General features: G+C 52.9%; 1 protein-coding gene across 6 annotated transcripts in view; it reads right to left on the reverse strand.

Annotated features, from left to right (window-relative positions):
* Positions 1-19,997, reverse strand: part of TNRC18 (trinucleotide repeat containing 18) — an 89,761-nt gene that overhangs the window by 4,592 nt on the left and 65,172 nt on the right. For 5 of the 6 annotated variants that reach the window (XM_044433107.1, XM_044433105.1, XM_044433108.1 and 2 more), the window contains 11 exons: positions 19,192-19,416; positions 12,208-12,653; positions 10,020-10,208; positions 8,242-8,383; positions 7,658-7,775; positions 6,419-6,494; positions 5,351-5,459; positions 4,957-5,073; positions 3,680-3,844; positions 1,078-2,366; positions 274-510 (listed from right to left, as the gene is read on the reverse strand). In XM_044433107.1, coding sequence (XP_044289042.1) covers positions 274-510; positions 1,078-2,366; positions 3,680-3,844; positions 4,957-5,073; positions 5,351-5,459; positions 6,419-6,494; positions 7,658-7,775; positions 8,242-8,383; positions 10,020-10,208; positions 12,208-12,653; positions 19,192-19,416 — 3,113 coding nt within the window. The remainder of the gene's footprint in view (positions 1-273; positions 511-1,077; positions 2,367-3,679; positions 3,845-4,956; positions 5,074-5,350; positions 5,460-6,418; positions 6,495-7,657; positions 7,776-8,241; positions 8,384-10,019; positions 10,209-12,207; positions 12,654-19,191; positions 19,417-19,997) is intronic. The other variant, XM_044433106.1, reaches the window with a different exon arrangement.

Here is a 19,997-nt window from a genome sequence, read left to right on the forward strand (position 1 = left end):
CAACCGAATCAACCCAACTGTGGGAGCCCGTGGTTGTGTGAATCACTGAACAGTGCAATGCAGGGGCATCATCGCCAATTACTGGCATTTTCTGGCAGGCTGAAACGTTGCTTCAGCCATTCACATCACCACCTGCAGCATGTCCATCTCACAGGTACAGAGCTCGCCCAAGAGGAGCCCGAAGGTCACGCGGGTCGCTTGTCTGGGAATCCCAGAAATTGTTCCCCACCAAGCGTGTGCCAGGTCGGCTGGGTAGCCAGTAAGGTCACCCACCTTGCCTTCGTTGAGCTTCTTGCCGGGGTTGGTTTCTTCTGGGTGGTAGAACCATTTCACTCGGACCACCATGTTGTTCCCCCAGGATTCCCACATGCTCTGGATCCGTCCAATGTAGGGCAGGTTGGGCCGGCCGGCCGACAGGAAGACGGCACAGTCCCCGATGCGGATGATCTCCTTCCCCCGGACGATGGCCTTGTAGAAGAGCTTGCGGGCTTTCCCCTTCATTCCGCGCCTCTGCGGAGTGAAAGGATGCAGAGCTGTATGCGCTCGGCACATAAGCCTCCCCCTGGCCATGCGCGGAGGAGAACCAGGACGGGGAACCTCCCTCAAAGGGCCGAATTCCATCTCAGAGAAGCTCCCAGGGGCCGCTTTTCAGGGGTGGGCAGGGCCAAAGGCAAAAGAGGAGGGGCCAAAGGCAAAATGCGAGGGGCCAGAGTAACCGCATGCTTCAGCCTGAAGCTCTTTCTGGCAGGAACCGGCATTTGGGCCTTTTGGAACGGGGGAAATCTGGCACCAAGCTGCCCCACACCAAAGGGGTGAGGCCCTCCGAGGAATCGCACAGGGCCAAACTGAGTCCGCGGTCATTGGGCAATCTAACCTCTGCCCCTGCGCAAAGAGATAAAGGGGCTGTAGAAGCAGGAAAACCACTTATTTAACGATGGCATTCGGAAACGGGACATCCTGCATCAGGCGCGAAGGGGCAAGTCCAGCCTTGGACTGGGGTTTGTGCAACCTTGCAGCCCAGTCCCAGCGTCTAAGGAGCAGCGGGCCCTGCAGAAAGCTCGAGGAGGCGATGCTCACCTGGGTGGGCTTTCCGAACCACTTCCACAGCTGCCGCGCGGGCAGGAAGGCGGCGATCTTGGGCCTGTTCTCCACAGAAGGCAGCCGCTGGCGCTTGGCCAGCTCCTTGGTGGTGGGCAGGTGGATGCCCTCGCGCTTCTTGGGCCGGTTCTTGCTCTGCTGCTGCTTCTGCGGCGGCTGCCCCAGCTTGGGGCCCTGGGGGTGCGAGGCGGCGCGCGGCTTCCCCGACTGCTTGGCCGGCTTAGGCGGGAGGGCCTGCTGGGCGGACGAGGCACCGGGCTGGGACTCGGCCTCGTCATCATCCGAACTGCAGGACGAGTCCTCGTCGGTGGTGGAGGAGGAGGAGGAGGAGGAGGAAGAGCTGGAGCTGGAGGAGGAGGTGGTGGAGGAGGAGGAGGAGGAGGAGGAGGAAGAGGAGGAGGAACTGCTGCTGCTGGAGGAAGAGGAGGAGGAGGAATTGGAGGAGGACATGGGCGTGGATGCCCGCGAACTGGCTGAGCTGCTGTCTTGGGCTCCTCCTCCGTTCTTCTCGGCTTCTTCTTCTCCTTCGGACTCTGAACTGCTGCCGCTGCTGTTGCTTTCGGACTCGTCTCCTGCCGGGGCAGACTGCCCTTGATCCTCTTCATCCTTTGCAGGAGCCGCCTTCTCTCCAGAGCCCCCAAACTTGCCTCCGAAGCTGGGAGCTGCAGGCTCCCCACTGGCCGCCTTGCTCCTGGAAGGCTTCTGCTTGGCGTCTGTGTTGGAGATGGCGCTGTAGCTCAGTCCCAAGATGTTCTTGGCCTCCCTCCTCCCGGCCAGACTGGAATCCCCCAGCATCCGCATGGCCTCCTTCGTCTTCTTGGTTTTGGGGGACATGACGCCCTCGTGGTCCAGCTTGATCAGGATTTCGCTGTCGGGGATCTTCCTCTGAGCCTTGGCCGTCGAGCCAAATTCTGGGGACTCCTCGGCAGACTTCCCTTTCTTGGATTTGGCCTTGCCAGAGGGGCTCTCAGAAGGGGCGAAGGCTGGCAGGACACCCGGCAGCTCGGTGTACGGCTCGTTCCCGCGGGCACCACTGAACACCTGGGACTGGAAGGCGGACTGGGCCGGGCTGTGCAGTTTGGCAGAGAGCTTCACCTTGCCGCCTTTGCCATGATGCTTCTCCTCTGCCGGCGCCGGTGAGTTCCGGGCGGGGACGTGTGGCTGTGCTTTCTTGGAGCCCTTCACGGCTTGCTTGCAAAGGGGCTTTTCTGGGACGAGGGGCGAGCTCGCTGGCGTGTCGCTTGTCTGCTCTGGGGGGGCGTTTTCTTCTGGAAAGCAGCAGAAAGGGGTGTTTCAAGTAAAGGTGGCAGTGGTGGCCACGTGCGGTGCCTGTTCCACGGATCAGGGTTCTACAACCTTGTGCTGTCTAAATGAGCCTTCCCAGACTCGTTTTGACTGCAGCACCCAGAATTCCCTGTCAGTAGCCCTGCTGGTCAGGAATTCTGGGAGATGCGGTCCAGACGCCTCTGAAGGCTACCAGGTTGGGGAAGATCCCTCCAGATGTAAACTCTCAGCATCCCCAACTAGCTGAAGGCTGCCAGGAATTGAAGCCAAAAACCTCTGGGAGGCAACACTCTGGAAAAGGCCATGCTAGATCCGGGAAGGACAGTCTCCACCCTAAATTGCCCACGGAAATATGTTTTGTATCTTTGCATATATTCCACCATCTTTCCATTTATATCCCACCATATTCCCTTTCAAGCAACTCAACATTAAACAAACTCAGCATATGGACACTGGTGAAGGATCGGAGTCAAACTCTGCAGGAAGGTCGGGGGAAGCATTTATCTCAGCCTTCCCCAATCCAATGACCTCCATGCTTCGACTACAACTCCCATCTTTCCCACTGGCTGGCAGGGATGGCAGTTGTGAGCTTGAAACATTTGGAGAGCAGCAGCTCAGGCTGCCCTCAACAGTCAGGGGGTCTCTCAGGCCACCCCGTTATTTATTTACACGTTTTATCATTTAACGTCGGAGGTCTGCCAGGTTCCAGCCCTTTTGCAGGCGCCTCTCGCGAACTGAACCCATCAGGAGACATCTGTGCTGACTGATCTGATGAGCTCTCATCCATTAACTCTCGGGAGACACACTGGTATTTTAAATACAGTGATGTTGGAGGAGGAACAAGAAGGAAGATCCGTAGTTGCATGCAGAACGGCAGGTGCCTAAGAGAGACCCCCACCTGTGCGGCATAAAGGGGCAAACCCGCTTCAGCACGTGCTCCTGTCACCTGCAGTTCTCCTAAGTTTGCCCATCAGAGCAACTTTTCCAAAAGTGCCTCGTTTGATAAATGGTGGGGCTGCATTTTTAGTCCATGCATCCTCTATTCTTTCCAAAAGCTGGGGACCGGGGGGGGGGGGCACAGTTCTGCAGCTGTGTGCACCCTGACTTGCGGAAGACCCGACTGCCCTACCTGCCATCACCAGCGAAAGGGAATCAGGCCACGTTCACAAGAAGGACCCCCCCGGGCCCCCACCAGAAAGCGCTGCCCAGCAGCCCAGGCCCCCGGGCTCGCAGGGGCAGCTGACTGCATCCCCGCCGTCCCCTGCCAGCCCCAGCAGCGCGTGCGTGGTCCTCCTACCGGCTTTCTGCTTGGTGCTCGGTTTCCTCCCACGCCCTTTGCCTTTCGCCGCCGGCTCTTCCGCCCCCGTTCCGGTCCCCTCCTTCCCTTCTCCGGGGTCCTTGCTGGACTTGCGGCTGCGGCGCTTTGTGCTGGGCACCAGCAGGGCGGGAGAGGGCTCGGCACCTGGAAACATCAACCACGGCCGTTCTGGGCATGGGAGCCACGACACACACGGTCTCACCGGCGCAAAGTCCTCCGGGGACGCTTTGCACGCTGTGCGGCATTCCCCGTGGAATCTCCATGGGAGGCACTCAGGACGGCGGCAGAGCGCCCCCCGGAGGTGCTGGGGGACATGGCCCCGGCTGGCCATGCTGGTGCAGAAGAAGCACTGTTTGTTTGTTTGTTTGTTTGTTTAAACCTTTTTTAGACTGTCCATTAACTGAAGTCTCGGGACAGTTTAACAGTAAGATAAAAAATAAAGCACAGCATCCTAATCAATTTCTGACCATAAATCCCATATTAAAATAACAGTCAGACCTTAAAATATTGGGAAAATAAAAAGGTTTTAGCCTGGGGCCGAACAGAATAAAGTGACGGCACCAGAGGAACCTCTCTGGGGAGGTTCTAGTGCTAGAACTGCCTTGCCCGTTTTTCGCGGTTGTTGGTGCGCTCAAAACAGCGAATGAGCCTAGAGCAGGGTGTGGAAACCTGGGGCCGCTCCGTGTGCTGCTAGGCCTCTCCTCAGTGGCAAAGTCTAACCGTCAGGGGCGATGGAGAGCAGGAATTCCCCAGGGGACCTGGGGCTATCCAGCCACTCCTTTCCTGCTCCTCAGAAAGAAGGAAGTGGGCGAGAACTCAGCTTCAGGAAGTGGGCTTCCTGGAAGACAGATCCGCAGACTCGTCTCCTGGAACAGGGCTGCTGAAACCTTTTGCCAGAGGGCAGGAAGTCTCTCTGCAGACTCTCCTGGGAGTCCCATTCCAGTGCCGTGTGGAGCCAAAGGCAGAAGGTCAAGCCGAAATCCCAACTTATTTCAGCTTAAATCTTTTGCTGCCCAAAGCTAAGCCCCAGGGGAAGTGGCTCAACCTTTGAAAAGGGGAGGGGGTTCACAAGATCTCGGGAAACCCGCAGCAGAGAGTGTTTGTGAGACAGGGGTCATGACTGCAGAAAGAGGCAGCCTTCTGGGCAACCCTGGGTCAGACTGGGGCCTCAAGCCAGCTGCGTCCAGCCCTCTGGACCCAAGTTCTGTGCCTCTTCCAGAGATGAGTGCAAATCCCGTCCCACAAGCCAGACTCACACTGGATCTTGTAATCAGTGGGAAGAAGCCGGATGTGGGACAAGGGAATCCTTCCAGTGTCACCGTCGTCGAACTCCACCGTGATCAAGTCCCCGTTGTCGTCCTGATCATGGGCCCCTGAGAAGAGGAGAACGGATTGCAGCCACGCGTCCCACAAAGCACCCGCCATCGCTTTGCTCCGTGGCATCGTCAGACCCTCATGTGGTCCCCGCCACATGCTCTGGCGCCACCGGTTCTTACACAGACTCCCCACATGGGTATCCGCAGACTGCAACACCCCTCGGCTCCTGCTGGCATGACCAGTGCCGAGGAACACCAGCGGGTGCGGCCCAGAACACTGGGGAGGGCCCGTCTGAGAGAAAGCCCAGCCTGGGAGAACCGCAGGACGTCTCACCTCGGACCACGGTCCCGGGATAGAGGCAGCGGTACTGTTGGCTCCAATAAGCGGCAATCCTCGTGCCCTCGGGGAGGAAGCGCACCGAAGGGGGCTTCACATCGATGATCTGTGTGCGAGGAGGACAGCCCGGCCGGGTCAGACCCAGGGCCACCCGCGCCAGCATTCTGGGCTCATGTGGGCAACCGACGGCCCACGGAAGCCCACAAGCAGCACATAATGTATTACGATTGCTACAACTAATTTTATTGCCACACCACCTGATAGCCAAAATTATCAGGGCAGCAAACAGCGATCGATAAGATACAATGAAATACGATCTAAAATGAGCACGACGACAAGAACAACAGACCATCGCAGCACACACTGGAAACCAGGTTGCCACGACTAAGCAAAGCAGAGCCCGATCTCCCCCTGTCCACTTTCTCACAGCCGGGACACGTGTTGGACAGGTGTCAGAGGGAGGCAGGGCCTGGCGCCTGTTGGCAGCCCATCCCACGGCGCAGGCCCTCCGTCAACAGCCCTCCTCTCCGTGCCGCAGCCTCCCTGCCCACCTGCCTCCTGTCCTATCATCCCAGACCACAGGGGAGGCGAGAAGGCGAGGGAGATGCCCCCATCGGCTCTCTTCCTGTCCATCTTCCAAAAGATAGCCAGGTTGAGAAAATGGGGGGCAAGAGCAGCCGGGGAAGGTGGGCTCTTGCAGGGAAGGGGCCCATGGAGGGTGTCTTGCCAGGGCCTCTCCAAGATTTGGAGCCAGACCTGGGCCCCCTGTGGCACCTACGGCGAATCTTGCCTATGATGCATCTTGTAGGAGTGGATTCTACAGTGCAGCTGTGCAAGAGAAGCATCAGTAGCTGACTTTCTCTTCTTATTATTATCTCAGTGCATGTATATCTCGCCTTTCCTCCTCTTGTGAGGCACCCAGCGTGGCTTTCGTAGCTTCTCTGGCCCGCCCAGTAGCCACCTCGTTGGGCTGAGCGCCTGTGACTGGCCCTCGCTCGCCCCGGATCCTCCTCCTTTTCTCCCAGGTCAGAGCAGAGCATCCCCTTCCAGGGCATCGGCACTTACCGCCTCCTGCAGCAGCTGCTCCAGGCAATAAATATGGGGGCGATTCCCTCGCTCTCCCTCCACTACAACTCGGTATCTGAAACATATAGACCCAAAATGCAACACTGAAGTAGGAAGAGGAGGAGGAGGAGGCCGAGAGGCATCAAGATGTAAGACAGAAGCAAAAAGAATGCCGCCAGAGAGACATTCCATGCCTTGTCGGGCTGTTACAAGGAGGGCTTTAGAAAACCACCTCTTCTGCTTTCAGTACAAACCAGCAGCAATACCAGAAGCCCCACACCATCACGGTTTCCTTCCACTCCTGGAACCAGGTGCTTACAAATCGCGAACGGCTGCACAGATTAAGGGCCCCAACTGGGACGACCCCTTTGTTTCTCACCGGAACATCAGCAGCATCCCCAGTGACCCACCCAAAGCAGGGAACTTGGAGCAAGTGCTATAAACCATGCTAAGCTCCAGAGGCAAGGATCTCATGAGCCAGTTGCTCCCTTTCTCACAAAGCCAGCATAGGTCATTTATATCCTGTGTTCCAGAAAAATGCAAGTGTTCGAATTCTGCACTAAGCCAAGCCGGGTGTAGGACTCACTTGGGGGTGAGTCCCACTGACCTCAGTGGAGCTTACTTTTGAGTAGTCACATCTATATTGGAGCCATGAATCAAGTTAATTATGCTTGAAAGGGGTACTTCTTATATCAGCTTGCCCAGATCGTAAGATCTCCAACAAAGGCCCTATCTAGGAGAAGTACGGCATTTGTAAACCACCCAGAGAGCTTCGGCTACAGGCGGTATAAAAATGTAATTCATAATAATACTACTAATAATAATAATTTGATGGAAGGGGAGAAGGAAAGGACTCTGAATTTCTCAGAGAGCTGAAAACTGTGCGTTCCGTGTGCTGAACTTGTGTGGGAGCATCAAATGCACACTGGAGCTCTGGAAGCTTTTAATATTTATTTACTTAAAACTTCTATATGCTGTCCCTTATGCATGGCCTCTCAGGACGGCTTACAATCCTTAAAAAACAAAATACAATAAAACGATGCACACCAATTAATAAGTAACCATAAGCAATACAAAATTCAAGCAAAAGCGACGGGCGGAACACGAAAATGCTAATTTCTAAAGTAACCGTTGAATAAAAGGGTTTTGACCTGGCACCGAGAAGAATATAAGCGTTCGTCTCTCTGGCCGCGGTCCCAACCCGTTCCCCCAATCTGTAACGCATGTCCTTTTGCTTACATGTCGGGAGAATGGACGGTCTGCACATGCCCGGCATACAGCAGCTTGTCGTCCATGGGGATGAGGACTCTGAGGCCGTCCTTCAGCTCGTCTTTGTCAATGATGCAGGAACGAGGGGCTGCGGAAAAGCGGAGGATCAACACCAGGGTGGGTGTGTCAGTGGCGATTCTCAGAAGGCGGCAGAAATGTGCACCAAGGCGCTTCTTTAAATCCCTTACCGACATGCAGCCCGTTCCACATCCTGAACTGACCTGGGGATCCCACATTCCTCTCCTCCCCGAATTGTCCCCAGCTGATCATAATAAAAATGGCTACTTCACTGTGTCTGAGTTTCCTGTTTTTCCTCTGCCCTCCCCATCCCTTTATCCTTTTGCATTGCATCTTCAAGATGACCATAGTGGGTCTTCTAGATTTGGATAAAAAGCCTGTTTCTGAACATCGCACATGCTTTGAAAGCCCTCGTGGCTGAAAAGTGGCTGAAATGCTTGCGACGAGAAGCCTTTGGTGTTGTACATCATCTCCCTTTTGGGGCAGGGCAGGAAGAAAGCTGAATATCGGGGCCTGTGGCAGTGCCCATCTCTCACCTGGCGTAAGTGGCCTCTCCACAAGCACGTTCAATGGCACGTTCTCGTCCTCGGAGAAGCTGCTGTCCTGGTTGGGTTCGAAATCTTCCTCGGCGGCCATGCTCTCCATGAGCTTGCTGACGGCCCCTCCCTTCCCTCGGCTCTGCACGGGGATGAAAGCAGGCAAGGTTAGGCAGCGCCCTTCCAGGCTGGCTTGGAAGGCAGAAGCCAGGAGGGTGGTGTCTTCCTGGTGGGGTCCCCGGCCCATGGAAGGCATTTCCCCAGTGAGGCCTGCCTGGCACCAGCCTTGTGATCTTTCTGGCAGTAGGTCAAGACCCTACCATTTCTGAGTTGGTTAATCATGGCGATGGGCAAAGGGGAGGGAGGTTCTCACCACCACACTGACCACTGGGAAGCTTAGCCGGCCAACCGTCTGGCATGGAAGATTTTGGAAGGCCTCCAGCCAGCATTGTCTACAGTGAATGACGGGAGCCGTAATTTGTAACCAAGAAAAAGAAGGGGGAATATTTCAGGGGCAGAAGAAAAAAATGCTTGCTTTACCCAATGCATTTCAAAAATAACATTCCTTTCTCCTCCTGTATCTTTCTTCAGAGATACAGAAAATAATCTTTCCAATGCTCAGCATATCAAGAAAGACTAAATTTTGGAAGGATTCGTTCTGGTTTATCTGAAGAAAGATAAAAGGTCCCTCCGGAAGGAAAACAATGTTTTTTCAGAATGTGTTGGGCAAAGTAAACAATTTTTCTTCAAGCACCTGCAAGATTTCTTTTCCCTCTTTTGCTTGGCAACAAATGTGTCCTTTCTCTTGCTGTGACTGAGAGTTATAATCAGACGCTTCTGAAAGGAAGTGGGTTGTGGGAGGTTGCTGCAGGGATCCATTGCCAAGCACAGCAGAAAATGCTTTGCTAGAGGGGGAAATAATCCGGCCCGGTTTTGTTTTGCTTCCCAGGTATTGCTTGCGCTTGCAGGAGGCAGCTTTTCATGGAGCAGAATTTGGTTCACCTGGGACTGAGGGCTTTACGTTGCCCAGACTCAGAATATGAATAGCCTTCTAGGCATGTGTGGGCGCCGACACCTCATATGCCGACCTGGCTTTAAGACCTATGCAGGGGGCCCTCCCGTGTGAGCCCTCACCTAGGGAAGGGAGAGCAGCTGCTCCCCATATTTGGAACGCTCTCCCCAAGGAGATTCGGCTGGCGCCTTCTTTATACTCCTTTTGGTGACAGGCAAAGAGCTTCCTTTTTAAAAGAATTTTACTAGCTGAGGCCACTAAACCTTCGTTTTGCATTTTCAACTGTATTTTATTAGTATTGTCTTTGTAATTGTTGTTCTTAGTTTCATTGTGGCTTTTTATCTCATGATTGTGAGCCGCCCAGAGCTGCTGTGGCACAAAAGGCAGCATACAAATGTTTTAAATACGCACACACAAGCACATTTTTCAGATACCCTGAGAAAGACCAATTTTCCTTCCTTCCTTCCTTCCTTCCTTCCTTCCTTCCTTCCTTCCTTCCTTCCTTTCCTTCCCCCCTCCCCCCCCCCCCCCACATCCCCCTTTCCCTTCTGTGCAGTGTCTTTCCAGATGGTGAGCCCGGAAGCAGGAATGGCTTTGCCCGAATGACTGCGTGTAAGAAGTTGCGGCAGCCTTTCTGGGCGAGAAGTGGGTGAAATGCACTCTGGGGAGACACGTGCTTCTGGCACCCTCGTCTCACGCTCCCCGCCTCCTGAGCAAAGCAGACGACGTGCAGGCAGAAGCGGAGTCCCGGCTGGCTGCAGCACACCTCTTTTTTCACCTCTTTGGCTTTGGCCTTGCTTTTGCTCTTCTTGCTGGAGCCCAGAGAGCCTGCCAGGCTGGTTCGGATGTCAGGAGTAGAGCTGACTATGCCCGGTGGAGAGAGGGAGGAGGAGGAAGAGGAGGAGGAGGAGGAAGAGGAGGAGGAGCAAAATGCGGCTTCTTTATTTTTCTTCTTCTGCAAAAAAGACAGAAAATTCCCAATCAGTAAAGTTTGCCAGGGAGTTCAAAGCAAAGGTAGCCTGCAAGCTGGACCAGCAAATGAAAACCAAAGGCGAAGGGGCTTGTTGATAAAACTCAGGTGCTTGTTGCTTGGGCTCAAATCTACCCTCTGTCTTTCCCTCTCACTCAGCTGTATTGTGGCTGCCGATGGGTTGAGCATGGGCTGTTACTGTCCTGTCTGAACCCAGGCACACTAAGAAACCATAGTTTGTTACCCACAACCAAACTACAAACCATGGATTCTCTTCATGGGTTGTTTCTGGCTTGATAGCAAAACTGGGTTCAAGCAAGAGGATAGTCTATATTTCAGTAACTACCCACAGTTCAAAGGCAACCCACGCTCAGCTCAAACACAACCCTGGAGTGTTGGTTGTGGTGTCTGAATCCAGTCTATGATTGCTGGTGGGTGATGTACAGAAAGATACTCTTTGATTCCATGCTGAAGCTCAAGTACAAATTAAAAGCAGGAGGTGAGAAGAGAACTCGACCTGCACCTTCAGGAAAGCCGGTTCAGGCCTGTTTCATACAACCAACTTTCTGAGTTTCGGGGACATAATGAAGCATCCCAAAGACTGTATTATAAAGGCTGAACGCAATTTTTGCAAAGCTGTGTTGATGGGTACGCAGCGAGGTTTACACACACTCGGATTTCCTTTCCAGGAATTCCTTCATCCAGGCCTCCGTCTACGTGCTTGCCCCTGTGGCCGCCCCCTTTCCACCTTCTCCCCATCGACCATGTGATCAGGTGTTGACAGAAGGGTGCGCAGGGATCAGAAAAGCCTCTGCTTATCAGGCACCCAGGACCCCCGCGTGGCAACAGTATCTTGGCCTTCTAGACAGTTTCCAGGCCCAACTCAAAGTGCAGGTCATGACCTTTAAAGCTTCTGCTGGGATATCTAAAGTCCTCTCATTTCCACTTAAGCCTGCTTGGTCACTTGGATCTACAGAATGCAAGAAGCAGTCTGGGAGGTGAGACCAAAGGTCCATAAAGCCAAGCATGACGTTCACACACCTGTCCACAGGAAACCCACAGGGAGGGCGTGAGTGCTGCCGCGTGGTCCTTCTTGCCCATATTCCCCAGCAATTGGTCTACACAGGCATATTGCCTCCGATTCTGGAGGTAGCATAGAGCCATCAGGACCGTAGCTAGGGATAGCATCTCTTGCTCTCACCCAGTTCCCCTTTAAAGCTATCCCAACTGGTGGCCGCCACGACCTCTCATGGTAGAGAATTCCACGATCTAACTTAGCACTGTGTGAAAACGCCCTTTCGTTTGTGACCTGAAGCTCCAGCAGTCAGCTTCAGAGGACATCCCACTTGGGTTCTAGGATTATGAGCATAGGAGAAAAACTGATCTCTCACCAAGTTCTGAGTTGTGTTGGACTGGGATGCAGGAGAAGGCCTTTTTGGGGGTGGTCACACCTGGGCTTTGGAGTTCCCTCCATTCTCTCCCTGCTCTCCCATGACTTTCCTTTATTATGTGGAACACTTCTTTTCTGGCAGAAGTCATCCATTTTAAATCTCCCTCACAGATCAACTCCTTCAAGTGTCCATCCATTCACTGATCGCATTTCTGGTTTTACAACCAAGTCCTTCCTTATGCTGTGAAGCGCCACCCTGAGCTTTTTCATGGAAAGTCAGACTAAACTAACGTTCAACCCACGGCTATGCCGCTGCTGCTCAACGAGCTCTTTGCAAATCAAGTGCCCAAGAGAGAACTTCCATATACATCACCTCAAAAGGCATCTTTCATTTTCAAGCTGAGGGTCATCCATCGAGCAGGCAACATGCAAACCAGTGCTCAGAACTCTGTGCAAAAAGGGGTTCCCAGAATGCTACAGAGCTGGGTTCACACGTGCGCTTTAAACATTAACCACGTTTCTTGGCCTTCCCTCTGAGCAGCGGCATCTTTGGCCTCCCCACGGCTGCTCCATCCATCAACGCAGAGTCCGTACCTTGCTGAGTTCCTTCCTCTCCTTCCCCTTGGTCCCATCTTTCTTGGGACTCAGGGATGTCCCCTTCACGCTGCGCCCGGACTTGGAAGTGGTGCTGGAGCTGGCTGGCGCGGAGGAGGACAGCACGGCCGAAGACATGGTGGCGTCGTGAAGAAAGATCCGCTCACTCCTCCGCCGATTCCAGGGGTCGTCGTCGCTCACCTCCAGCCCGAACTCGAAGCTCAGGTCCTTCGGCGACTTGAGCTTCTTCAGCCTGCGGCTCTTCTCGGGAGCCATCTTGGCCTTGTCCGCGTTCCCCACGGAGGGCACGTCCATGGCGTTCGCTGGGTGCACCGCTGCTGTACTGCTCTGTTCAAGCAGACCCTTCTTCCCACGCAGCAGTCCGGACGGAGACTTCTTTCGGATCTTCACTTCGCTCTCCGAGTCCGTGTACTCAAATTCTGTCCCTGGACATGGGAGGAGGAGGCAGTCAAATCAACCAAAGCGACCGTCTAGACCCAGTGTGGCCAAGCATTTTCCCAGGCTGGTGCCACGCCCTCCAGACAGGCCGGACTGCGATTTCCATCATCCCCATGGAGAGCATGGGTACCGGGGGAAGGAGGCAGTGAGGTTCTGCTAGGGTGGGGGTACAGCTGCTCTGAATTACTATTCTTTGCCGTATTGTCGTGATATTTCTATATCGATTGCTCTCTTATGTAAACAGCCACGAGCCTAGGAGAGCCAGCATACAAATATTTTAAATCTATAGCTCTAAAATTGACTTTGACAGATTTGACCATGTTAGTGGCCGCTTTCTTCTACCCTTTAAATCTGTCCTTTCAACACCTCAACAAAAGAGAGAGAGAGAGAGAGAGAGAGAGAGAGAGAGAGGGAGAGGGAGAGGGAGAGGGAGAGGGAGAGGGAGAGACACTGTCTGGAGGTGCCCTCTTGGGAAAGAGAAAGGACCCCCAGTGGTCGTTTTCTCTGCCCTGCATATGCTGGGTTGTGTCCTGCACTGTTCCCGTAATTACCTGTGCTGTGTGAACCTGTCAGCCAAGCTTCAGATCTCCAGGACAAGCCATCGGTTGGAGGGTGCTTTGGAAACCACCCCCTCAGCCTACCTTGTGGGGTTCAGGAGGCACGGCAACCCGTAAACGATGAGGAGGAACATGGAAGGGAAGCAGCACATGGCCAACAGATGTGGGGTCATTTCTTGGACAACCCACAACCCTCCCGACAGATGATCCGGCTCGCCACGGCTTGTTCTCCACCCATTCCCCTCCGCTCCCTGGCATGTATCCCAGGGGCCTTTGCAGCAGAACTTCTCAGTGACTCAGTCCCTACATCAGCCCCCTCACTGCAAGGGAGCCTCTCTCCATTCCGCCCACTTCGGCTCACTGAACCGAATTAATTTTATGAGCCCTTCTGAAGGGCACGGATGAATTTGCCCGATTTCCTCTCTCTTCCGGAGACTTTCACTGCCGCGCAAGTCCGTCTTTCCGATAGTTAGGCAAGTATTCCCGCACTCCCCCTTGCACTTCGGTGCTTACACTGCCAGAAAACACTTGTAAGAAAAGCTGCTTTACATGACCCTAAAGAAAGCACACCCCCTCCCATGTGCCTGCTGGCAAAGCTCCTCTCCAGCTGCTTCTGACTCCCCCCCACCCTGCCCCGTCCCCACGGTGGTTCCCTTCCTTGCTCGCTGTCCGTGTCTTGACATGACCGAGCAGTCGCGGGAAGCTGCAACACACAGAAGTCATTGCAAAGCCGGGATATGGAGGAGAAACTTGGGGAAAGGAGAGGGTAGCTGCCAGCTGAGAAGGAACCAGGGAGGAAGGCGGTGGTACAACCGAGACTGCGAGATGCGGCAGGGCCACTTGGGCTGGTCCTCACAATCGACAATAAAATTGCCCTCCCTGGTTCGGACAACGGAACAAGCCACCATGGGCTTGGGTAACCCAAAAACAAGTCCGGGGATCACAGGGTAACCTGGTCATGAGCAGGAAGCCACACAGGGCTCACATGGCATCATCATCATTATTATTACTAGTAGCAAGTAACAGTATACTAAATTTCTATACCGCCACTTAGCCATCGATGCGCAACAACCTGTGGGGAGTTGCGCCGCTCGCAAAGCCGATCTCCCCAAAGACAAAAGCATCCAGTTTGGGCTGCCACAGGGCAGCGGTTTCTCCATCTGTGACTTGAGGGGAAGCAGCGGAGAGAGTATTTCAAATATTTCCTCTAGAACATCAGCCACAGAACACATTTTTGATGACCAAACTGATAGCTCAAGTACTGGCAAGTCTGGGGATTGTTTGGCGGTCTGGGAACTGAGTCACGGGGTATCTGACTCAAACTGCTGGTCTCTGTGAATTGTCAGCACACTTAGAATTATCCACACATGGAAGTTGTCTGAAGGGCACAATCCTCCTGCTATTTATTTAAAATACAGGAGTCAAGGCCAAGTAATGCATATCTGTGGTCGTTCTAAGCTATGTTCTTGTTTCTGATTTTCTCCTCATTAACCTCTTGTTTTATTGTTCAGATATTCTTTTCTGTCATGGATAAAGACTCCATCTCAAGCTGCATTTGGCCAAATTTGCGACAGTTTCGAAATCCTTGATGCAATGCTATATGAATTTGTATTAATGTATCTGCTATGTTTATATTTTATATTAAAGGCCTCTGAACAGAGTAACGCATATTTTCTCCTTAACTCTGGGTTTTGGTGACAAAGCATTCTGTGAAGGATTATTTTTGCTTTCTCGAGTGTTGTGTTTCTGTCAGACAGACACCACCCTGGTGATGTTTTCCCAAACCCAGAGAAGAGGGATGGGGGAGACGCTGAGAGGGAATGCTTAGCGGACCCCTTCTGGCCAATGCAGAGTGCTTGTTTTGTCTAACTGTAAAATTGTTTCGAGGGACCGCTGTCAGGAAGAGCAGCAAATGGGTTTAGAGCAAAAGTCCAACCGAGGAAACGTCCAAGGGGCACTTCAGTGGGTGGAGGGAGCTGACCTTCCAGAGCCCAGCCGTTTCGCCCTTAGCCTCTAACACCAGATCTCCCCCCTCTTGTGGCCTGCGGTGAAAGAGAGAAAGCTGCATCAGCCAGATCGCGTGCATCTGAGCACGAGAGAGCAACTCACCCGTCCCGGAGCTGATCCGGCGGTCAGAAACACGACAGGTCTCTCTCCTGGCTCGATGGGGAACCAATGTGCAGCCCCAAACCTTTAGCCGGGGGCCCAGAAGAGCACTGGACCAGTTCTAACCACCTCCCGCTGCAGCCCTCTGTGCATCTCAGCCCCTTCTGCAGTTCGACCCACCTCCCAATGCCTCAGCTCCCACACCGACGGGGATGTCGGAAACGAGCCTCAGGAAATCCCCGGGCAGCGCTCTTGTGCCCGTAAAGGGGCCGCAGGATCCTTCCATCTCGAAAGGGGATACCGGAGATGCTGGTTCCCTCTGCAGGCATTTGTCTTGGAAAACCCCTGTCCCCAGGCTCTGACGGTAGGGCCTTCCCAGATCTGCCAAAGCACCTGCCTGGTGTGATGAAACATTCGCCCGGTGACGGCAATTCCTGGCTGCCTCAAACTTAGCAGCAAAACCCCTGTCCCCAGGCTCTGACGGTAGGGCCTTCCCAGATCTGCCAAAGCACCTGCCTGGGGTGATGAAACATTCGCCCGGTGACGGCAATTCCTGGCTGCCTCAAACTTAGCAGCACCCGTTCATAGCCATGGAAGAAAAGCCCCCCCCCCCAAAAAAACCCCTCCAAAACGTTTCCTAGAACTTAGAGAGAGACCCTCTCTGCTGAGCGCCTTCTACTTGTGTTGGACCACAACTCCCATTATCCTCAGCCAGCATGTCAATGGCTCATCACAACTAGAGTTCTTCTTGTCCCTGCCTTAAGCATCCTTAATTCCAGTTCTGCATTTTTTTTCAAGGAAATGCCTGGAAGAATTGCTGGTCTAACAATCAAAGAGGAAGTGGATTTTGTTATCGATACTTTGGAGTTTTTTGGAAGGGAGTGATCCCAAATCCGTTGAATTCTGTAGCCACATAACGGATCCAAATTTACATATTTTTCCAGAATTTATGCTAGTTACGGACAGGAACGAGAAAGAGCACGTACTACAATGGTCATTTATTATTACCATTTATTAATGATCCTCAGAGCCTCCCTTTTTTTCCTGTAAGGAACCTGCATGCTCTTCCTCCCCATTTTATCCTCACAGCAACCCTGTAAGGTAGGTGGGGCTGAATGTCAGTGACTGGCCAATTTCACCCAGCAAGCGTCATGGCCAGGTGGGGTGTAGAACCTGGGTCCCCTGAGCTTCAGCCCAGTACTCTAACCACTAGGCGACGCTTGCCCTTTTATGCCACACTTGATAAACTGCGCCTGATGCAGAGCTGCAACTAAATTGCCCCCACTTAGAGGAGGCTTCCCGCCCCCCCAAAAATAAATCTTTCTGTGGGCTGCAGCTCTGAACTTACAGTAAAAAGGCACTTAGAACAAAAGGAGGATGAATACATCCAACTTCCTCATGCCCTTAAAAGCCAAACTGGGCACAACATTTTCCCACAGCTGCCCCTTCAAAAATAGACGGCTGGCTCTGAGAAAAGGGGGCTGCCAGAAATTTTCTGCCACAGGAGGGCCTGACCACTCAGAAAATGGCTGCCGGGGGGGGGGGGGGTAGGGCTCCCCAATAAACACCGAACGCCCAGCAGGCAAATGGGGCAAGACTCAAAGCAAAGCCCCCCACACAGAAAGCAAAGCACAAGGCACAGGAGGGGCTTGAGTGCCAGAGCAAAAAACGACTCTCCTGCACCCAAACAGAGGTGGCACGGAAAGGCAGTGCTTTGCTCCTCAGCATGCCGGGCTCCCAGTTAAAATAAATGAGTAATAACAATAGGAATAGCAATAATAATCGTGCTAGCAATACTAATAGTGATAGCAGTACCCTGTTTCCCCGAAAATAAGACCTAACCAGAAAATAAGCCCCAGCGTGATTTTTCAGGATGCTCGTAATATAAGCCCTACCCCTCAAATAAGCCCCAGTTAAGATAGCCAGCCAGAGGGATGCATTTAGTACGTCCGTTGCAACACAATTCAGGGTTTGGAGAGTAATGGCGATGTTCCAGAAGAAGATGGCGTGACTGTATTTGAATAAATGTAGATTTTTGTACATGAGTAAATGTAGGTTCTTGTACATGAAAAAAGGCGACATCACCTGAAAATAAGCCCAGGTGCGTCTTTTGGGGCAAAAATTAATGTAAGACCTGGTCTGCTTTTCGGGGAAACACGGTAGTAGTACTAGCAGCAGCCTGACAGACACCAAGAGAGACTGTACTGAAGGACGCCAGGAGAGGATCTTATCTGTCAATATCTCCCTTTTGCACCTGGCCGGGGTTCAAAGCCATGAACCTGCCAGCGCATCTCTTCCAGGGAAGTCAAAGCACCCTTGGGAAAGAGCGTCAGCACGGCAAGCCTCGGGATCAAAACTGGAGGGCCTCTTCGCCCCTGGCAGCTTTTCTTTTCGGCTTTGCTGGTGCCCCTGTGGTGCTGAGCACCCCCAGAACAGGCTCCGATAGAGCTGGGAAGAAACACCCTGTTGACACCTGAGAAAACAGCCTCCACTGAAGATGGCCCAGAAAACCTGATGCTCCCAAGCCAGACTGTATCTGTTCGCGAGGGAGGGAGGGAGGGAGAGGATCACGACAGACATGCAAAGGCCCTGGTGGAGCCGAGAGACAAGAGGCTAAAAATAGGCCAGCCTCCCTTGGAAGACTTCATTTTCCATTCTGAAGCCCACTATAAATTCCATTATCATTTAATACATATTAATAAAGGGGTTTATAAATGGAGCCTTTAACAGAGATGCCTGACTTGGAAGGATGTTGCCCTGGGGGTACCTTTGCAGCCATCGGCACGCCAGGGAATTAAAAAGTGAAATTTCAATTATGCATGGGAGTGGGGGTGGAAACTCGAGACAGATGGAGAGGAAGGACGAGGTAAGGAATGGCTCTCCAGCCCCGGAATCCTTCCCTGCCTCTGGTTCAGGGCTGCTTCCAAGGCGGCTGGAACCCTTCAGTTTCAGTTTCCACATTGGCAACAGAGGGGCGAAGATTCCCCAAGCAGCGCATGGGACTGGGGGCAGGGGATGATGGAAATACTCTCTCCTCCCACTTCTTTAGTCTGACGAGATAAGCTCTCCTCAGGCAAGCTGCTTCTCGACCACATTCCTCCCCTTATCTTTGCCAAAATGTGTTTATTTTCGTTTTCTGCCTGCATGTACAGCCCACTTCCCCTCCTTCCTGCAACTCAAGGTGGCCGTGTGACCCAGACCTGCTTAATTTTAACAAGGTGCCTGCTTCATGCACCTTTCCTACCAAAGCCCTTCCTTCACTGCAGCCTCCAAGCCAGGCTAAAGATCTTCGCAAGCCCCTTACTAATGGCCCAACACAGGGATTTTGGCAAATCAGCAGCTCATTTCCGATTTGGTGAGAGGAAGGTGGTGGCTGGAAGGAACTGAGCTTGGGAAAGAAAGGCTGCAGCCACTGGGCCTCTGCCTGCCAGTTTCCTCAAGGGCACGTGCCCCTCTTCTCATCTGAGGCCTTTCCAAGCACCATGCTTTTGAAGAGGAAGGGCATCAGGGTTGGAAGCACTGAATATGCTAACTCCACAACCCTTGGCTCATTCCATATGCCCGGAAGAAGCCCTCTCACGCCAGGAATCTGCCCTGACTGGGATTGTTGCTAAGCTGTCCATTGTCTTTGAAACATGGGTTACAGGGTTGTCTGAACTCAGCCAAGTTAACAAGCATCGATGGTAAACAGCCCAGAGTTCATAATCCAGCAATAAACCACGGTCTCTCTTCAAGGGTTGTTCGGGGCTTGTGAGTATAGCTGGGCTCAGGCAACGTAATCCACAGTCTGCTGATCGCAAACCGCTTTTAGGCAAGGAGGCCAGGAGGCAAATCCCGTGACGACGATCAAGCAGCCACTCACCCATCAAGCTCTGCCTCTCCTCCTTCTTCTTGGCTTTCTGTTTGGCCTCCAGCTGAACGATGGAAAGGGAAGGTGGGATGATGGGACTCGGCATTGCGCTGGCCGCAAACCTCGCAAGGAGACCCAAGCCACTCTCGTCCAACGCAGGAGGAGACAACCTCTCATGGCCGCCTGTTCCATAGCCTTCCACAGCCTCTTCCTCCTCCTCTTCCTCTGAACTAGAATCTGTTGTGGAAAAGACAGGAAGCGTGTTACAAGTCAGGAGAATGTCATTTCACTGATTCTATTTCTATACTTCCCAACAGTCAATGTTTTATAGAATTGTGTTTCCATTGGGGTATCTTTCAACCCAAGACGATCACAGCCTCTTCACCAGCACAATGTCCAGGGTTGTTGGTGGGTGGGGGTTGGCCTTCGTGGAAAGTTCAGAGCTCAAGCCAGAACTGGCTTTCAACAAAGAAGGAAGATTCATAGGGAAGTATGGAAAGACACAAGGCAGTAACTCCAGAATAACTCTTACCATGAATTCATGGCAGGCAAAAAATTAAAGTTACATACCACTGTACATTACACACACAAATTCTATACACAGGTAAGGCAGTCACTCCCGAAAATTAAAAACCAAACCAAACCACATGCCTACTTTTTCTGCCCACCCAAAAAAAAAGATCCACGAATTTCTCAGATCCTTACCCACCCACTGCCTCAGTCCCCAAACTAAGTTGGGTCCAATATATCCCCAAACAGGAAGAGTTGCACAGGAATTCGCAATTTCCACAACCAATGCTAACCCAGAAAGGCTGTAC

This window comes from Varanus komodoensis, unplaced genomic scaffold (genome assembly GCF_004798865.1).
Source record: "Varanus komodoensis strain SLA01 unplaced genomic scaffold, ASM479886v1 scaffold26, whole genome shotgun sequence".
Lineage (NCBI taxonomy): Eukaryota > Metazoa > Chordata > Lepidosauria > Squamata > Varanidae > Varanus > Varanus komodoensis.